This window comes from Saimiri boliviensis, chromosome 8 (genome assembly GCF_048565385.1).
Source record: "Saimiri boliviensis isolate mSaiBol1 chromosome 8, mSaiBol1.pri, whole genome shotgun sequence".
In the NCBI taxonomy this organism is placed as follows: Eukaryota; Metazoa; Chordata; class Mammalia; order Primates; family Cebidae; genus Saimiri; species Saimiri boliviensis.
In genome coordinates, this window is record NC_133456.1 from 103,039,094 (window position 1) to 103,054,380 (window position 15,287).

Here is a 15,287-nt window from a genome sequence, read left to right on the forward strand (position 1 = left end):
AAAGAACCACTGAAGAATCTGAGCACAAACTTACAAGCACATACATGTGGTCAGGTATCAGACTTAGTCAGCGTCAAGCAAGAAGGATTCCAGAAAATCACAACTATCTGGAAAAGTCTACGGCCCACCGAAAGGTCACTACATAATTGCTACTGTCACTCTAGTCTTCTAAATTGCAAAATCCTATAAAGCAGTAACAGGCTCACACTGAAGAAAAAAGACAGCTCTGAATTGTCATGTAAATATTTATCATTATAGACATCAATTAGGTCCTCTAGATCCTTGAATTATTCCTCAAAGCAGAGAGAAAAATGCCACTTTCTTTCAGTAAGAACCACCTAGAATGCCAAATATTCCTTCCTCAAGGTTGGTCCCAGCTAGACCCAGAAAGGTGTTCAACTGCTGGTTTCTCACATCTCCATCTGACAGCCAAAGACTTCTGGACAGTACTCATTTTCATACTAATGAGTTCAGGGATTGGTAGCTTGAATTATGTGTCTCTAGTGATCTAATTTCTGTAGGAGAGGGCCATTTACACTTACCTTCACATTTTTCTACCTGCAAACATAACCCAGAAGTGCTCTGCAGAGCTGACTGCCTCTCAGGATCCCTGTGAGTTTTTTTTCTATAAATGCCCACTTTCCAATGCCAGAAATTTTGATTAATCGGTGTGGGCTAGAACTCTTGAGCATGTACATTTTTTCAGATGCCACAAGTGACTCTGATGCAAAGCAGAGCTGAGATCTACACCACAGTAGTAAAAATGATGATGGTTGTTAACAGTGTTTGCATTCCTGCATGTGCCAAGTACTTGGCTAAAGGATTTAAGTGTCTTAACTCATGTTTATCTTCATTGCAACCTTCTGAGTTTGGGACTATTACTACCTCCATTGTTAAGAAATCTGAGGCAAAGATAAACTGGGTAACTTTCCCAAGCTCATATGGTGGATCTAGGATTTAACCCCAGGCAGTCTGCCATAAATATATACACATGCTCCTTCCACCAGCTAAGAAATAGCAATCATTTCTATATCCCCTGCAATAGTTTAAGACCTTGATTTTTAAAGTCTTAAAGCTTAAGGAATTTAAGATCTAAATGAAATTGGCTTGATTTATCTGCATGATATTGTATATCTGAGATGTCTATACAGAGGCTGACAAGTGGTCAGTTCTGACTCCAAGTCCTGGCTTTTACTGAATTAGCTCAATTCAAGCAGCACCCTGTCCACTGCCTTCACTTGTCCATCTTTCATTAAAATGGAAACAAAGAAAAAAACTAAACTAAATGGTAGGTTTTATAGGGTAATATATAGCAAACTTCTTTACTGATTTCTTAGGTGAAACAGCTTATTACTTTTTTTAAGTGTAGCAAGATAACTTAGAATGAAAAAGGATGCCCTTTTATTTATTTATTTATTTATTTATTTATTTTATTATACTTTAAGTTCTGGAGTCCATGTGCAGAGCTTGCAAGATTGTTACATAGTTATATACATGCCATGGTGGTTTGCTGCCTCCATCCCGTTGTCTCCTACATTAGGTATTTCTCCTAATCCAAATAGCATTTGTTCTCACTCATAAGTGGGTGTTGAACAATGGGATGCCCTTTTATTAAAATGGCTCCAGCCACCTGACTATGCTGGTTGCTCAGACACACCCCACTGTCTTGTTTTCTCTCTCGATTTACATCTGTCTTATCCATTCTTTGCTTTCCCATCTCCCCTGTATTTGTCTCCATTCTGAAGTCAACACTAGGTGCAGTGGCATACACCTGTAATCCTAGCACTCTGCAAGAACAAGGCGGGCAGATAGCTTAAACGCAGGAGTTCGAGGTCAGCCTAAGCAACATGATAAAATCCCACTGTTCCAAAAAGGAAAAAATATATACAAACATTAGCCAGGTGTGGTGGCATGCACCTGTGGTCCCAGCTACTAGGGAGGCTGAGGTGAGCAGATTAATTGAGCCCAGGAGGTCGAGGCTGCAGTGAGCTGAGACTGTGCCATTGCATTGCAGCCTGGATGCCAGAATGAGACCCTGTCTCTAAAAATAAAAATAAAGACATTTAGCAATTGCATTGACTCTCTCAGGGGTAGTCTTCAGCCTTAGTGGCCCATCATCAAATACTTCCATTCTATTATAAGTGGCTTATCAAAGTATTTTCTTCCATAAAAGTGGTGCCTTCCTTGGATGATACTGTTTCGCTTGTTTTTCATCTTTAAGAATGTTCTGTTTACTAGGGACAGGGCTCTGTCTATCATTTTACAAAATAAATACAGGATATGGTCCCTAATCAAAGGGTTGACAATTTAGGTGGTGCGTAAGACCATAGATTAGATAATAAATGACACAAGAAAAACTATAATGATAATATTATAAAGTATGCTAAACATCAATTGGGATATATGATTGAACATAACTGAATGAAAAATGTGAAAACATTAAAAGTTGAATTAAGAAAAAAAGATGATTTAATAAGAAATTACTATAGACCTCAGTGCCCTGAGGGTATTGTAAACTTGAAAATTCAGAGGAGAGAAAAGGAGAGTCCAGAAATGTAAAAGAAAATATTACAGAGAAGAGGACACCTTGGCTAACACCATGGCATTCAGATAATCAGGAATACGAAGTGGAAGATATTCGTATCTCACCCCAGATGAATACAAACCTGAACTGTGATCTACAGTCCAAACTCCCCAAGTGATTCTAATATATAGCCTTGTTCATTATCACTGTTTCATCTAGTGCATCATGGCTTGCCTACTGAGACAAATCCGATATGAAATAATTTGTCAAATTTTCTCATTGTCTTTATGTTACATACACAACAGCCTTGAAATACTGCATCTGGACAACATGGCAAAACTCCATCTCTCCAAAAAACTTCTCAAAAAAATATTTTAAAAGATCTAGTATATTCTAAATTACAACCAGAAGATGGGTTAGGAAATGCTCCTGAGTTCTTATCACCTAATCTTACTGTGTGTCATTTTTCTAGTTACACATTAGCAGCAGCAGCTTTGGAAGTGAGTACCTGTCAACTGCCTGTCAGATGGACAAAGCTTACCATGTAAGAGATATATTCTAGAAGCACTATATACTTTCAGCTTTCACAGATTGTTAATTGCTATTGGTAAAATATAAGCAATAACCCAATCAATGTGATTCAAAATAATACCGGGATTTGTTTCCAGAACAAAATCCATAAGCTTCCAGAAGGAGGACTCCAGGAAAGACTTCCACTTACAGCTATAGAGGACTAGCTGCAATTGGCCATCTGTTGCTGAAAACAACTAGAAATCCTGTATATTAAAAAAAAATTAGCTAATTAATTTAAAACCTGAAGGCAATGTGCAACCAAAGTTTCAAGAACTTGACAGATGATATCCCTGAGAGATGGGAAGTACAGAGCGGTAATTCCCAAATTCATCATTATATTTTTCCTCAAGTCATTGACTTTTTAAAAAATTCTACTTTTTAATTGACACAAAATAATGGTACATGTTATGGCATACCTAGTGATTTTTTGATACATAAAATGTATAGTGATCAAATCAGGGTTATTAGCATATCAATCATTCAAATACTATTTCTTTGCTTTGGAAACATTCAATATCCTCTTCTAGCTATTAGAAAATATATACATTATTAACTACAGCCATCCTACAGTATTATGGAACAGTAGAACTTATTCCTCCTAAAGAGCTATAATTTTCTATCTCTTAAGAAATATCTCCCTATGTTCCCCTTCCCCTCTCACTTCCTAGCCTCTAGTATCCTCTGTGTTACTTTTTACTTCCATGAGATCTACTTTCTTAGCTTCTACATGAGTGAGAACATGCATATGCCAGGCTTATGTCACTTAACATAATGTCCTCCAATTCCATCCATGTTACCATGGATGACAGGAATGACAGGTTTCCATTCTTTTTATGGCTGAAAGGCATTTCACTCTGTGTGTGTGTGTGTGTGTGTGTGTGTGTGTGTGTGTGTGTGTGTGCATGCGTGTGTGTAACATTTTCTTTACCCATTCATCTGGTATTGCATACCTGGGTTGATTTCATATCTTGACTTGCGAATAGTGCTGCAATAAAGACAGGGGTGCAAATATCTCTGATATACTGATTTCCTTTGCTCTGGACAAATACCCAGTAGTGGGATTTCTGGGTCATATAGTAGTTCTATTTATACACATAGGCTTTGTGTGTGTGTGTGTGTGTGCTGGCTAAGAGAGTAAAAAGCCACACAGGAAACACCAACTCAAAGGCTGAAGAGTTGAGAAGAGTTCAGTAGGGAGTTCAGTGGCTCATGGAACTGAGAAAAAAAAAAATTGGGAGAGTGAAGGAGCTTAGTAAACACTCTTAGCTTTCACCTGGAGCTCGCGAAGGGCTATGCTATTGAAGTAAGGACCACTAGAAATACAACAGCTCTCCCAAAAACTTAATATTGCTGCAGATCAACTTAATCCCCAAAGGGATTGAATTACTCTTCCCTAAACTACTTGCATACCAGAATCAAAGGCAAATTCTCTGTTTGAGAACATTACACTGACCAGAGCCCCAAAACTGTTCTATAATTTTCACAACTATTAAAAAATAGTCATTTCTGTAAAATAGGGATAACAAAATGTATTCTATACTATAATTACAAAGATTTTAGAAGTCTGTAAATTACCTAGTAAACTGATGCTCAACAAATGAAAACCCTAGAAGTGGGCAGTAAGAATATATTTATAGAATACATAATTTTTAAAATACTTCTTTTTATTCTTTCTGCAAGAGACACTGGGGAGTTGATTAATAACTTTGTGTTATATGACACAAAGGTGTGCTGGCTTCATGATTAGACTAACATTAGCGTTAGAAACTACAGATGCTTTCTCTTGTTTCTTGTCGAAGCAAGAAACCAGAAGTCAGCAAAGACAGCAATTCTGCGTGAATAAAGCAAGCACAGCTTGTGAAAAGCATTTAAGCCTCACTTTTCTAGCCATTGTCACCATGTCAAATCCCAAGCTGTTATGTTTATCATTAAACAAAATTTCTGCATATAACATCACAACCTAATATTTCATAATGAAGGGAAACTAATTACCCTTTCACTATGGGTGTTCCTTAGTGACTAAAAATGGAAATACATTATCCATGCTTTTAAAGACTCTACATTGTACTGCACTTAGAATGTCAAAAAATAGGCCAGGTGCGGTGGCTCACGCACATAATCTCAGCACTTTGGGAGGCTGACGTGGGCGGATCACTTCAGATCAGGAGTTCGAGACCAGCCTGGTCAACATGGCAAAACCCCGTCGCTACTAAAAATACAAAAATCAGCTGGTCATAGTGGTGCACACCTGTAATCCCAGCTATTTGGGAGGCTGAGGCAAGAGAAACACTTGAACCCAGAAAATGGAGGTTGCAGTGAGGCAAAATCACACTACTGCACTCCAGCCTGGGTGAAAAAGCAACACTCTTTATCTCAAAAAAGAAGTTAGAATATAGCATCAACATTAGGAATTAAGTGTACTTCGAATTTATTAAGTGTTTGAAAACATGAGTTCTTATTTTTATATCTTTAAGAATTGTGTTTTGGTGTTTATATACCAGTGGCTAAGAAAATGAGGCATAAGAAAGCTAAGTGCCGATAACAGTAGATGTAATACTAAATTCAGGTAAAATTAAGGCTAAAGTAGTAGAACTGTTGACTTCAATTTTACTTGTGCCATTTAATCATCAGATTTCAAATATCCAAATGCTACTTTCTAGGCTGTACCCAAGAAATAACTATGCCCAGAATAACTATGCCCAAGACTTTAACAATACCACAACATAGAAAGTATATTGATAAGATATACGAGATGCAAAAAAAATTAGAGTAAAACGTTTTTATGAATACACAACTGTTTACAACTATCATGCCACAAACACTGCATTGGTGGTGCCACATCTGAGAGGAGACAATACCAAAGGGTTGGAAAAAATATGATTATTCAAGTCAGATTTTACTTATAGTTCTTACTCTTGAACTATAATAAGGCATTCAAACAAGTAAGATGTTCCCAAGTACGATAAAATTACTATACTCTGTAAGATGAGTTTCTTTCTCCCAAAGGACGGAGAAAAATTGAGAGATGCATGCAAAGTTCATGACTTCTGATGAGTGCCAATTACAGAGAAGACATGGAATACAGAACAAGAAGATATAAAAAAAGGGAATGACAATTACATATATTGACAGTTTCAAACAAGTATCAGACAGGATCTTTTTGATGACAGAAAAATGAAATACTACATTCTTGATTGTTAAACCATTTTCAAAACCACTTATACCTTAAAATGTATTCTGAAACTTGCAGACTAGACATAATAGCAGTTTAATATTTCAGCAAGAGTACAACAATTTTTGGCTGAAGTACTCTTTAAGAAAGATTCCATTTATATTAAAAACAAAAGCTAGCAAATACCTAAGAATTAACATGAGAATTAATATTCAAGAGATATATAAACAAAGTTATTCAATTTAAACTTAATCCATGGGCATAAGATGAGATCTGAACACAGAGAGAGGAACACCATGTTTTGGATTGAAGGTAAAAGTACCATAAGCCTATTCATTTTTTTCAAATAAATCTATAAAACCAATGTAATTTTAATCAAATGCAAACTTAAATTTTATTGAACTTTACAAAGTTATTCCACAATTCAACTGAAAAAGTAAATGGGCAAAATACGCAATAAAATCTTAAAGAAATAAAAAAGAATAAAGAAAGAATGATTCACTTCACCACCCAAATACCAAAACATAACAGAAAGTTTTGAAACCCTGAAGAATGGTGAAGTAGATAAATCACCCTAAACAGCGCAAAGCAGACCTATACACATACAAAGAATTAATATATAATCATGGTGACATTTCAGAAAATTAGGGAAGATTGCATTAAAATAGTCAGCTATACACTTGAAAAACTTGAAAAAACAAAGATAGATCTCTATTACAATTCATTTAGAAAAATTAATTCCTGCCATACTAAGGCTCTAAATGATCTGAGAGTGGTGGCTCACACCTGTAATCCCAGTACCTTGAGAGGACGAAACAGGAGGGTCACTTGAGCCCATGAGTTCAGAAACTACCAGGGCACCATAGTGAGACCCTGTCTCTTAAAAAACAAAAATTCTAATTAGTAGGTCATGGTAGCATGCACTTGTAATCCCAGCTACTCAGGAGGTTGAAGTGGGAGGATCATATGAGCCCAGGAGTTTGCGGCTGCAGTGAGCCATGATCTTGCCACTGTATTGCAGCTTGGGTGACTAACACCCTAACCCAAAAAATAAATAAATAAATAAATATCGGGATGTAAACAATCAAAGTATAAACTTTTAGAAAAAAATATATGAAATTATATTTTGATAGGGAAGGCCTTAAACAAAACTAAATCCCAAAACCATAAAAATTTATAATTTGACTTTTAAAAGGCCAAATTTTGAATCATAAAAATCTCTTAATTATACTGCATAAAGATGTCTACAATTTTTTAAAATAAATATAAATGTTTCCGGGATATATTAATAAGAAATTCACAGAAGAAATACAAATTTCAAACAAACATTTGAAATGATAAAATCATTAGGAACCATGGGAATTTAAATTTATCATCAGCATAGCATAAATTTTAATAACTGCTAAAATTCACTGCTGTCATGACTTTATACTACTGGCAAGAATATAAAATATCACAACCATTTTGGAGCACATTTGTCAGAATCAGTCACAATTTAAAATGTACACAAACATAGATCCACGTATGTTGCTGCTACAAACTTATCCCTCAGAAATACTTTAATATGCACACAAAGAAATGTTCACAAAAGCATTTAGTAAAGCACTGGTTAAAACAATAAAAATTAAGGTAACTTCAGTGACTCGATTTTTAAAATTGTATCTAACAATCTACTATGTGGAATTATATTTAGATGTTAAAAAGAACATGGAAGACTTACGTGCTCTAACATAAAAAATTCTCCCAAAGTAGAAGTAAAATAATTGAGGTGGCACACCATATGTACATTCAAATGCCATTTTGTTCGAGAAATGCATACACATGTAAATTAAAGAAAGCTATCTGAAAATATAACACTCAATATTAACAGTAGTTAGGAAGTGAGAGGTAACTTACTTTAAACTATGCATAGAGTAAGTGGCAAAAAATTACAGCCAACCTATTTTATTACACTGTAATATGTACTTAACAAATCTACACTGTGAAGAAAATAACCTGATACATAATAAAAGTGTACCTAACCTTATACACTGACATTTTTATTAACACAGAAAAAAAAGTGATATTAACAAGCATTCATAGAAATGGAATGAAACAATTTTCTTTGAGTTTTCCTTTACGTTCTGAGTCTTATAGAAATATATCTGTGACCGTAGTTTCCAGATGTATAAACCCCCAACTATGGAATCAAAATGAAGCCAAGCTTAAAATTATCATTCTCCTCATCAGTTCTATAATATTTAGGCTCAAAATTAATCTTGCAGAAGGCAAAGAAAAACCATATATTTATTTTTTAAATGATTCTTTTGCTTTTGCAGTTTGCATACATTCATAGGTAAACTTGAATAACACTCTAGTTTTACCTGCTTATTTATTTTAGCCAGTATTTTAATGCATTTCAAGGAGACTCATTATTTATGCTATAATAACAATCTGAAACTGGCTAGAACAAACACTCCAAATCTTTATAGTCAATAAAATCCCAATCCAATTTCTGGTACTTACTTATTTTTTGATTGGAGAATGGCTTACTGATTTTAAAGTTCATATGGGAAAGTAAGTACTCAAAGCAAATCTATACATTTAAAAAAAAAAAAGATTAAGGAATCTCAAAACTTAAAGACTCAGTATTTAAAATGGCTTATTGCTAATTCAGAAATAAGCATAAAAATCAACACAGGCTTATATTTTCATATTCATTGAGAATTTGATATACAAATTCTTATCAATAAAGAAAGAGCCATTTCGTAAAGGCTGACAGACAATTGGCTATTTGAGAAAAAATAAGTTGTGCTCATTTAAAACTAAACATAAATTCTAAGTAGCGAACATAAAATGAATATTGCAACAAATACAGTGGTAATTTATATGATTTAGGTGAAGAACTCTGTAAGCAAGATAAAAACCATAAAAACTAAGGTCACCAAATTTAAAATTCAGTTTAACACAAATACCATAAGCAAAGATTAAAATCTACAAAAACAATGAACCTATATGCACCCTACAAAGCAAGCATGTAATATCCATATTACATCAAAAGTTCCTATAAAGTTATCAGAAAAAAAAGTATCTCAACATAAAAAAAAAAGAACAAATAATATAAACTGGCAATTTAGCTAGGAAGAAATATAAAACTTCATATGTGAATACACTTTAAGCCAGCCAGTCTGCTTCTGGGAGACCATTCCACAGAAATATCAGAAATTAGTACCAGCGCAAACACGAAGATTTCATTGACATCCTACTTGTCATAGAAAAATACCTTAATTTGTCCTTTAAAGGGAAAATATTTAAGCAAATTAAACAACAAACATAACAGCCTATCATGAAATCATTTAAGGAATAAGGAAAATCGCATACTATATCCAAGAGGGGAGGATTTAATTGGCCAAGCCTAGTCCACATAATCTAAAGCAAGTTGAGAAGAGTGTCATCATATAATCTCATTTGAAATATCTAAAGGATAGAAACCAAATACCGTATGTTCTAGCTTCTTAATGCCAGCTAAATGATGAGAATTTAGGAATACAAAGATGGAAACAATAGACATTACTGTCTATTTAAAGGAGGGGGTGGGAGGAGGGAGAGGAGCCGAAAAGATCACTATTGAGTACTGGACTGGGCTTAATTCCTGGGTGATAAGATAATCTGTTTGACAAGCCCCTGTGACATGAATTTGCCTATGTAACAAACCTTCATATGTACCTGCCAAACCAAATATAAAATTTTAAAAAACAAAGGAAAATTACAGGTGCTTTTAAGATTGACAAGCTTAGAAGAAGACAGAAACAAGAACTATAATGAATGTGACAATCAGTACAATAAAATCAGAATAAGGAAGGAAGGGAGGAAGGAAGGGAGGGAGGGAGGGAGGGGAGAAAGGGGGGAGGGAGGGAGGGGGGAGGAAGGGAAGGAAGGAAGGAAGGAAGGAAGGAAGGAAGGAAGGACGCACGGGCGGGCGGACGGACGGACGGACGCACGGGCGGGCGGGCAGGCAGGCAAGTGACCAAAAGAGTTGTGGCAATTTGCATTCCAAGTGTCTGCCATACAATCCAAATAAAGGTTTTTGAGGAAGGTAAATGCAAACCAGTTAATGAATTTATCTAATTAATAAAAGCATGTATCTAAAGTTTATCAGAGTTACTCAGGGAAACTGGGGGAAAAAAGCAATTAAAAGAATTATACATAGCCATTGACTTTACCCCATTAGACCAAGCTACCCATTCTGATGTGATTAAGGATGAAAGGTCGTTTCTCTAAAATATCCTCTCAAACACCATCATAGCAGAACTCTCAGTGACCACAAGTCATTACATCTCCCTATTTTCAATCCACCTGCTAGAAAAAATAATATGGAAGAAGTTCAAGTTGCTTCAATAATAACTAAACAAATGTTGAATCACTTCTTCAGATAATCAAATCAAGGCATTTTTACAATCAAACTGGAAAGGAAGAAAGGTTTGAATTTCACAAGTGAAATGCTTACTGCCAGTCAGTTGGCAAAGACTACTATCTGCACAGCCTTAAATTACTCTCCCTGGGTTTTACTGTCTTGGCCACAAACTGGAGTGATTTCACAAAATAATCTCTAAGATTATTCCACCTTTTATGCTCACTGAGCTTATGAAAAAACCACCAAGCTTAAGAGCATCAGAGAATGGGCATTTTTTATTAAGAAAGACAAAAGTGAAACTTAGGATTGAGGTGGTAGAGTTAGAGATAGTTATCACTTAGTTTCAGTTAGTGTTACTTAATGCTGCATTCTGAAAGAAAAAAAGAAACAGACATGTAGCAGCTTTAAACAACAAATACGTATTAATGTTTATGATTTTGTGGGCTGGCTGGACGGTTCTGATTTGAGCCAGTTTACCTGAGCCTGAATGGTCTACAGCAGAGGTCTGCAAACCTTTCATGTATGAGACCCTAAGGTCTCCCTTGCAGACACTCAACTCTACTCCTTTAGTGCAAAAGCAGCCACGGACAATATGGACCTAGAGAGACATGGCTGTGTTCTAATGAAACTTCATTTACACAAGAAGCTGGTGGGTCAGATTCAACTCATGGGCTGATCTTTGGTCTAGCGTGGGCTAACATACATGCCTAGCTGCTTAGCTCAAGAGAAACCAAGATGCTTCAGTTCTCTTCTACATTGCTTCTTAATTTCCACCAGGCTAGCCTGTGTTCATTCGCATGATGTACCTGAAGCTCCACACTCAGCAAAATAACAAGCCCCACTGAATGGCATTTTAAAAGCTTATCCTTGTGACATATTTTCCTCATTGTCCAAAGCAAGTTGCATGCCATGTTCTGAGCCAAAGAATCAACAAACAGCCTCCACTCTTTGATATGAGGAAAGTGGAAAGTCACAATATAAAGTAATGCACATATAGGGGTAGAAAAAGTCTGTAGCCATTTTTATATGCCACAGGGAACCCTGTAAAAATAAAAATGCAGTGAATTCAATTTCTGAATTATTTAGATCTAGCTAACCCTGAACCTATTTAAAATATAGGTTTTGAGATGCCATGAAATATTTATTATTTCTCCTAAATCTTTTTTTTTTTTTTTTGAAATGGAGTCTTGCTCCGTCACTCAGGCCAGAGTGCAGTGGCACAATCTCGGCTCACTGCAACCTCCACCTCCCAGGTTCAGGCGATTCTCCTGTCTCAACCTTGAAAGGAGCTGGGATTACAGGCTTATGCCACCACGCCCAGCTAATTTTTGTATTTTTAGTAGAGACAGAGTTTCACCATGTTGGCCACGCTGGTCTCAAACTCCTGACCTCAGGTGATCCACTCACCTCAGCCTCCCAAAGTGCTGGGATTACAAGCATGAGCCACCACACCCGGCCAAAATAATTTTAACGCTGTAATTATTTCAAGCTTGTCGCATGTAAAGAAATATCACCTAAGAAATTTCAGAGTTCCTCTAACAAAATAAGTTACAATTCATAAGTTTTGTATAGCTTAAGCCATTACAGAGTGGATTAATAAAACTGTTCTAAATTGGGTATGTTTTTGGCCACCTTTATATAAAAAGAGGATATCTATAGCCCGCAGCAGTTAACAGTACATTTATCAATTGATATTAAACATATACACTCTACTCCATCATTTTCCCTGAGTTTGATATCTGTCCTGTAGGCAACAGAAGTCTGTAAAGATAGAAGGAAAAGTCACTACAGAAATTTACTGAAGTGTTATTTTATAACAGGAAGCATCTGAGACCACTGTCTAAGAAAATGGAGAAGCACCCTTAGAAAGCAAAAGGTGAAATTCTCTTTTAACATTCTGTCAAAAATATACATATAAAAGTGAGACTATTTTGCTATTTGATATGATTTTCAAAATTCTATGTGGAATACTATAGCACCACTGGCTGAATCTGGTACAGATACTCATTTGTAGTTTTAAATAGTTTTATTTATGTGAATATGGATTAATTTGTCAACAATAAAGAAGCATAAAGATATACAAAATGTAGAGGCCTTTGAAACAAAATTGAAAGCTTCTCCTACATGAGAAAGAGGGCTTTGTGTTTGATACAATTTTTTCGTGTGTTCCCAAGATTAGCCTTTAAGTGACAAAACTGTCCTCTCCCTAAATTCTAATCTTCAGGAGAGGAAAAAATAAATCTTTAAAATAATTCTTTCAGAGAAGCAGCAACCAATATTTTTAAGCACAAAAAGAATAACATAAATTGTTTCACACATTAGCTATGGGAGGTGCGGGGGTAGGGGACGGGACTGACCTCACTGCTTAGAACAGTAGATCTTTTTTTTTTTTTTTTTTTTTTTTTGTTTGTTTGTTTGTTTCTCTGCCTGTTCGATCAGGTCTTTATTCAGAAGAAGCTGTCCAAAATGATTTGACCTTTATGGAATAACCAGATTTAAGAGTTTATGCAGCAGGCTTCTTTTCCTCTGTAGTGGGTTTCTTTTCTGCTGGCTTCTTTTCAAGGGCTGGTTTCTTGGCTGCTGCTGCCTTTTTTCCTACTGGAGGCTTCTTCTGCTTCTTAACACCAACAGCAGCCTTCTTTCCTTTCTTACCTACTACAACAGGCTTCTTGCCTGCAACTCCCTTCTCATCTGATTTGGCTTCTCGTGCTGCTGCTGCCGCGGCCGCCTTATCCACCCGGAGCTTGTGATTCCTGGCCTGGCGAAGAATGGTGTTCCGGCGCATGGTCTTTGCATATGGGTTCAGCTTCAACATGATTCTCAGGTTTTTCAGTGGGTTCTTCTTTAGGACTCTGCGATGAATCTTCTTGCGTGGTGCTCGAAGGGCTCTTTGGATCTCTGGGCTTTTCAAGATTCTGCTGAGATCTGTATTGATCATCTTGTGCATGGGGAGATTGTAGTTACTCTTGAGGGAAGCAGCTTTACGCCAAGTGCCATACAATTCATCTAACTTCCGGAAAGCACTTTCGGTCCAAATGCAGAAACGTCCCACATGCCCACCAGGAGCAAGCTTCAAAATGTTCAGTTTGCTTACATTAAGCAGAGTAATTCCAGGGATGTTTCTGAAGGCCTTGATGATACCATTATCCTCATTGTAGATGATGCAGGGGCCTCTGCGCTGGATACGGCGACGGTTTCTCATTTTGCCCTTGCCAGCTCTCATTCGCTGAGAGGCATAGACCTTTTTGATATCATTCCAGGCTTTAAGTTTCTTAAGAAGCAAAACAGCCTCCTTGGTCTTCTTGTAGCCTTCAACTTTATCTTCGACTACCAAAGGAAGTTCAGGAACTTCCTCAATACGATGACCTTTAGACATGACCAGTGCTGGTAAGGCTGAGGCAGCCAGGGCAGAACAGATGGCATACCGTTTTTGGGTTGTGTTCACTCTACGATGCCAACGGCGCCAGGTTTTGGTTGGTGCAAACATTCGGCCTCCACGACACATATTTCCAAAAGCACCCTGGCCAGAACGGTGAGTCCCACCACCTCGAACTCTGGGAATTCGAGCCACAGCTCTGCCAGTACCCCAAGACTCAGCACTAGTCTGATGACCTGCTAATTCGCTGACAGCATAGGGCTGTCTGTTGTTTTTGCGCAAGTTGGTGTGAACAAAGTTCACAATATCTGGTCGAATAGGAGCCTTGAATACAGCAGGCAAAGTGACATTTTTGCCAGATGACTCCCCCTTTTCGGAATACACCGATATCAGTGGGCGAGCACACGCCATGGCGGAGAGAGGAGACAGCCACGCTCAGAACAGTAGATCTTAAAGTGTGGTCCCAGACCAGCATCACCTGGAAACCGGCTAGATATGCAAATTATCCAACCCACACCCTAGTCTGTAAATCATGAACTCTGGAGATGAAGCCAAACAATCTGTGCTTCAACAAACCCCTTAGTTGCGGTTGGTGTATGCTAAAGTTTGAGAACCACTATTGTAAAATGAAAGAACAGAATTGTTAATTGAGATACACCAGAGGTCAATTATGTCTGATAATTTTAAACTACCTGTTCTCAGTAATCTTCCTAGCTCATTCATCTTTTGTTAAATTACATATTCAGTGAGGAATTTTTTTACTTACAAAAACACAAGTTGACTACTAAAAATAGGCTTGACTGGCAAATAATCATGCTGTGAATGCCTACTCTTCATTTCTTTTTCAAGTTAGGTGGCATCAGGATAGCCACAGATGAATTAGTTAATGAGCAAAGTTAGGACAAGGAAGTGAGATAAAATTCTATTTCATTTTTAAGAGTTTTCAAGAAATATGTATTTTCTGTGACTTCACCGAATTAATTTGGATAAGAAAAATAACAATTTGCAATGTTGTTCTTAGAGAAAAGAAATCACACAATATGAGTCTAGTGCACACACACACACAACTTACCCAAAGAATTACAAATGGTATCTTCCTTATCTTAAACAAAGAAACTAAAATTAAAAAAAAAAAAACACTTAAAATTTTCATGAGAAAGACACAGAAAGGAAAGTTGTTAACAAACTAGATGAAAATTCAGTTTAGCAGAATTTGATCCAAAATAGCAGACAGAGAGTAAACTAGACA

The 15,287-nt window shown here is 36.6% G+C and overlaps 1 protein-coding gene across 1 annotated transcript; it reads right to left on the minus strand.

The window, feature by feature from the left end:
- Positions 1 to 13,073: 13,073 nt before the first annotated feature.
- LOC120367621 (large ribosomal subunit protein uL4) lies at positions 13,074 to 14,475 on the minus strand. Its single transcript, XM_039478995.2, has one exon. It carries the CDS (start codon positions 14,447 to 14,449, stop codon positions 13,166 to 13,168), a length of 1,284 nt encoding a protein of 427 aa, XP_039334929.1. The 5' UTR covers positions 14,450 to 14,475; the 3' UTR covers positions 13,074 to 13,165.
- Positions 14,476 to 15,287: the final 812 nt, after the last annotated feature.

Bases quoted from the DNA above. Each gene is read 5' to 3' on its own strand.
- LOC120367621 (XM_039478995.2), bottom strand. From the start codon at position 14,449: ATGGCGTGTGCTCGCCCACTGATATCGGTGTATTCCGAAAAGGGGGAG.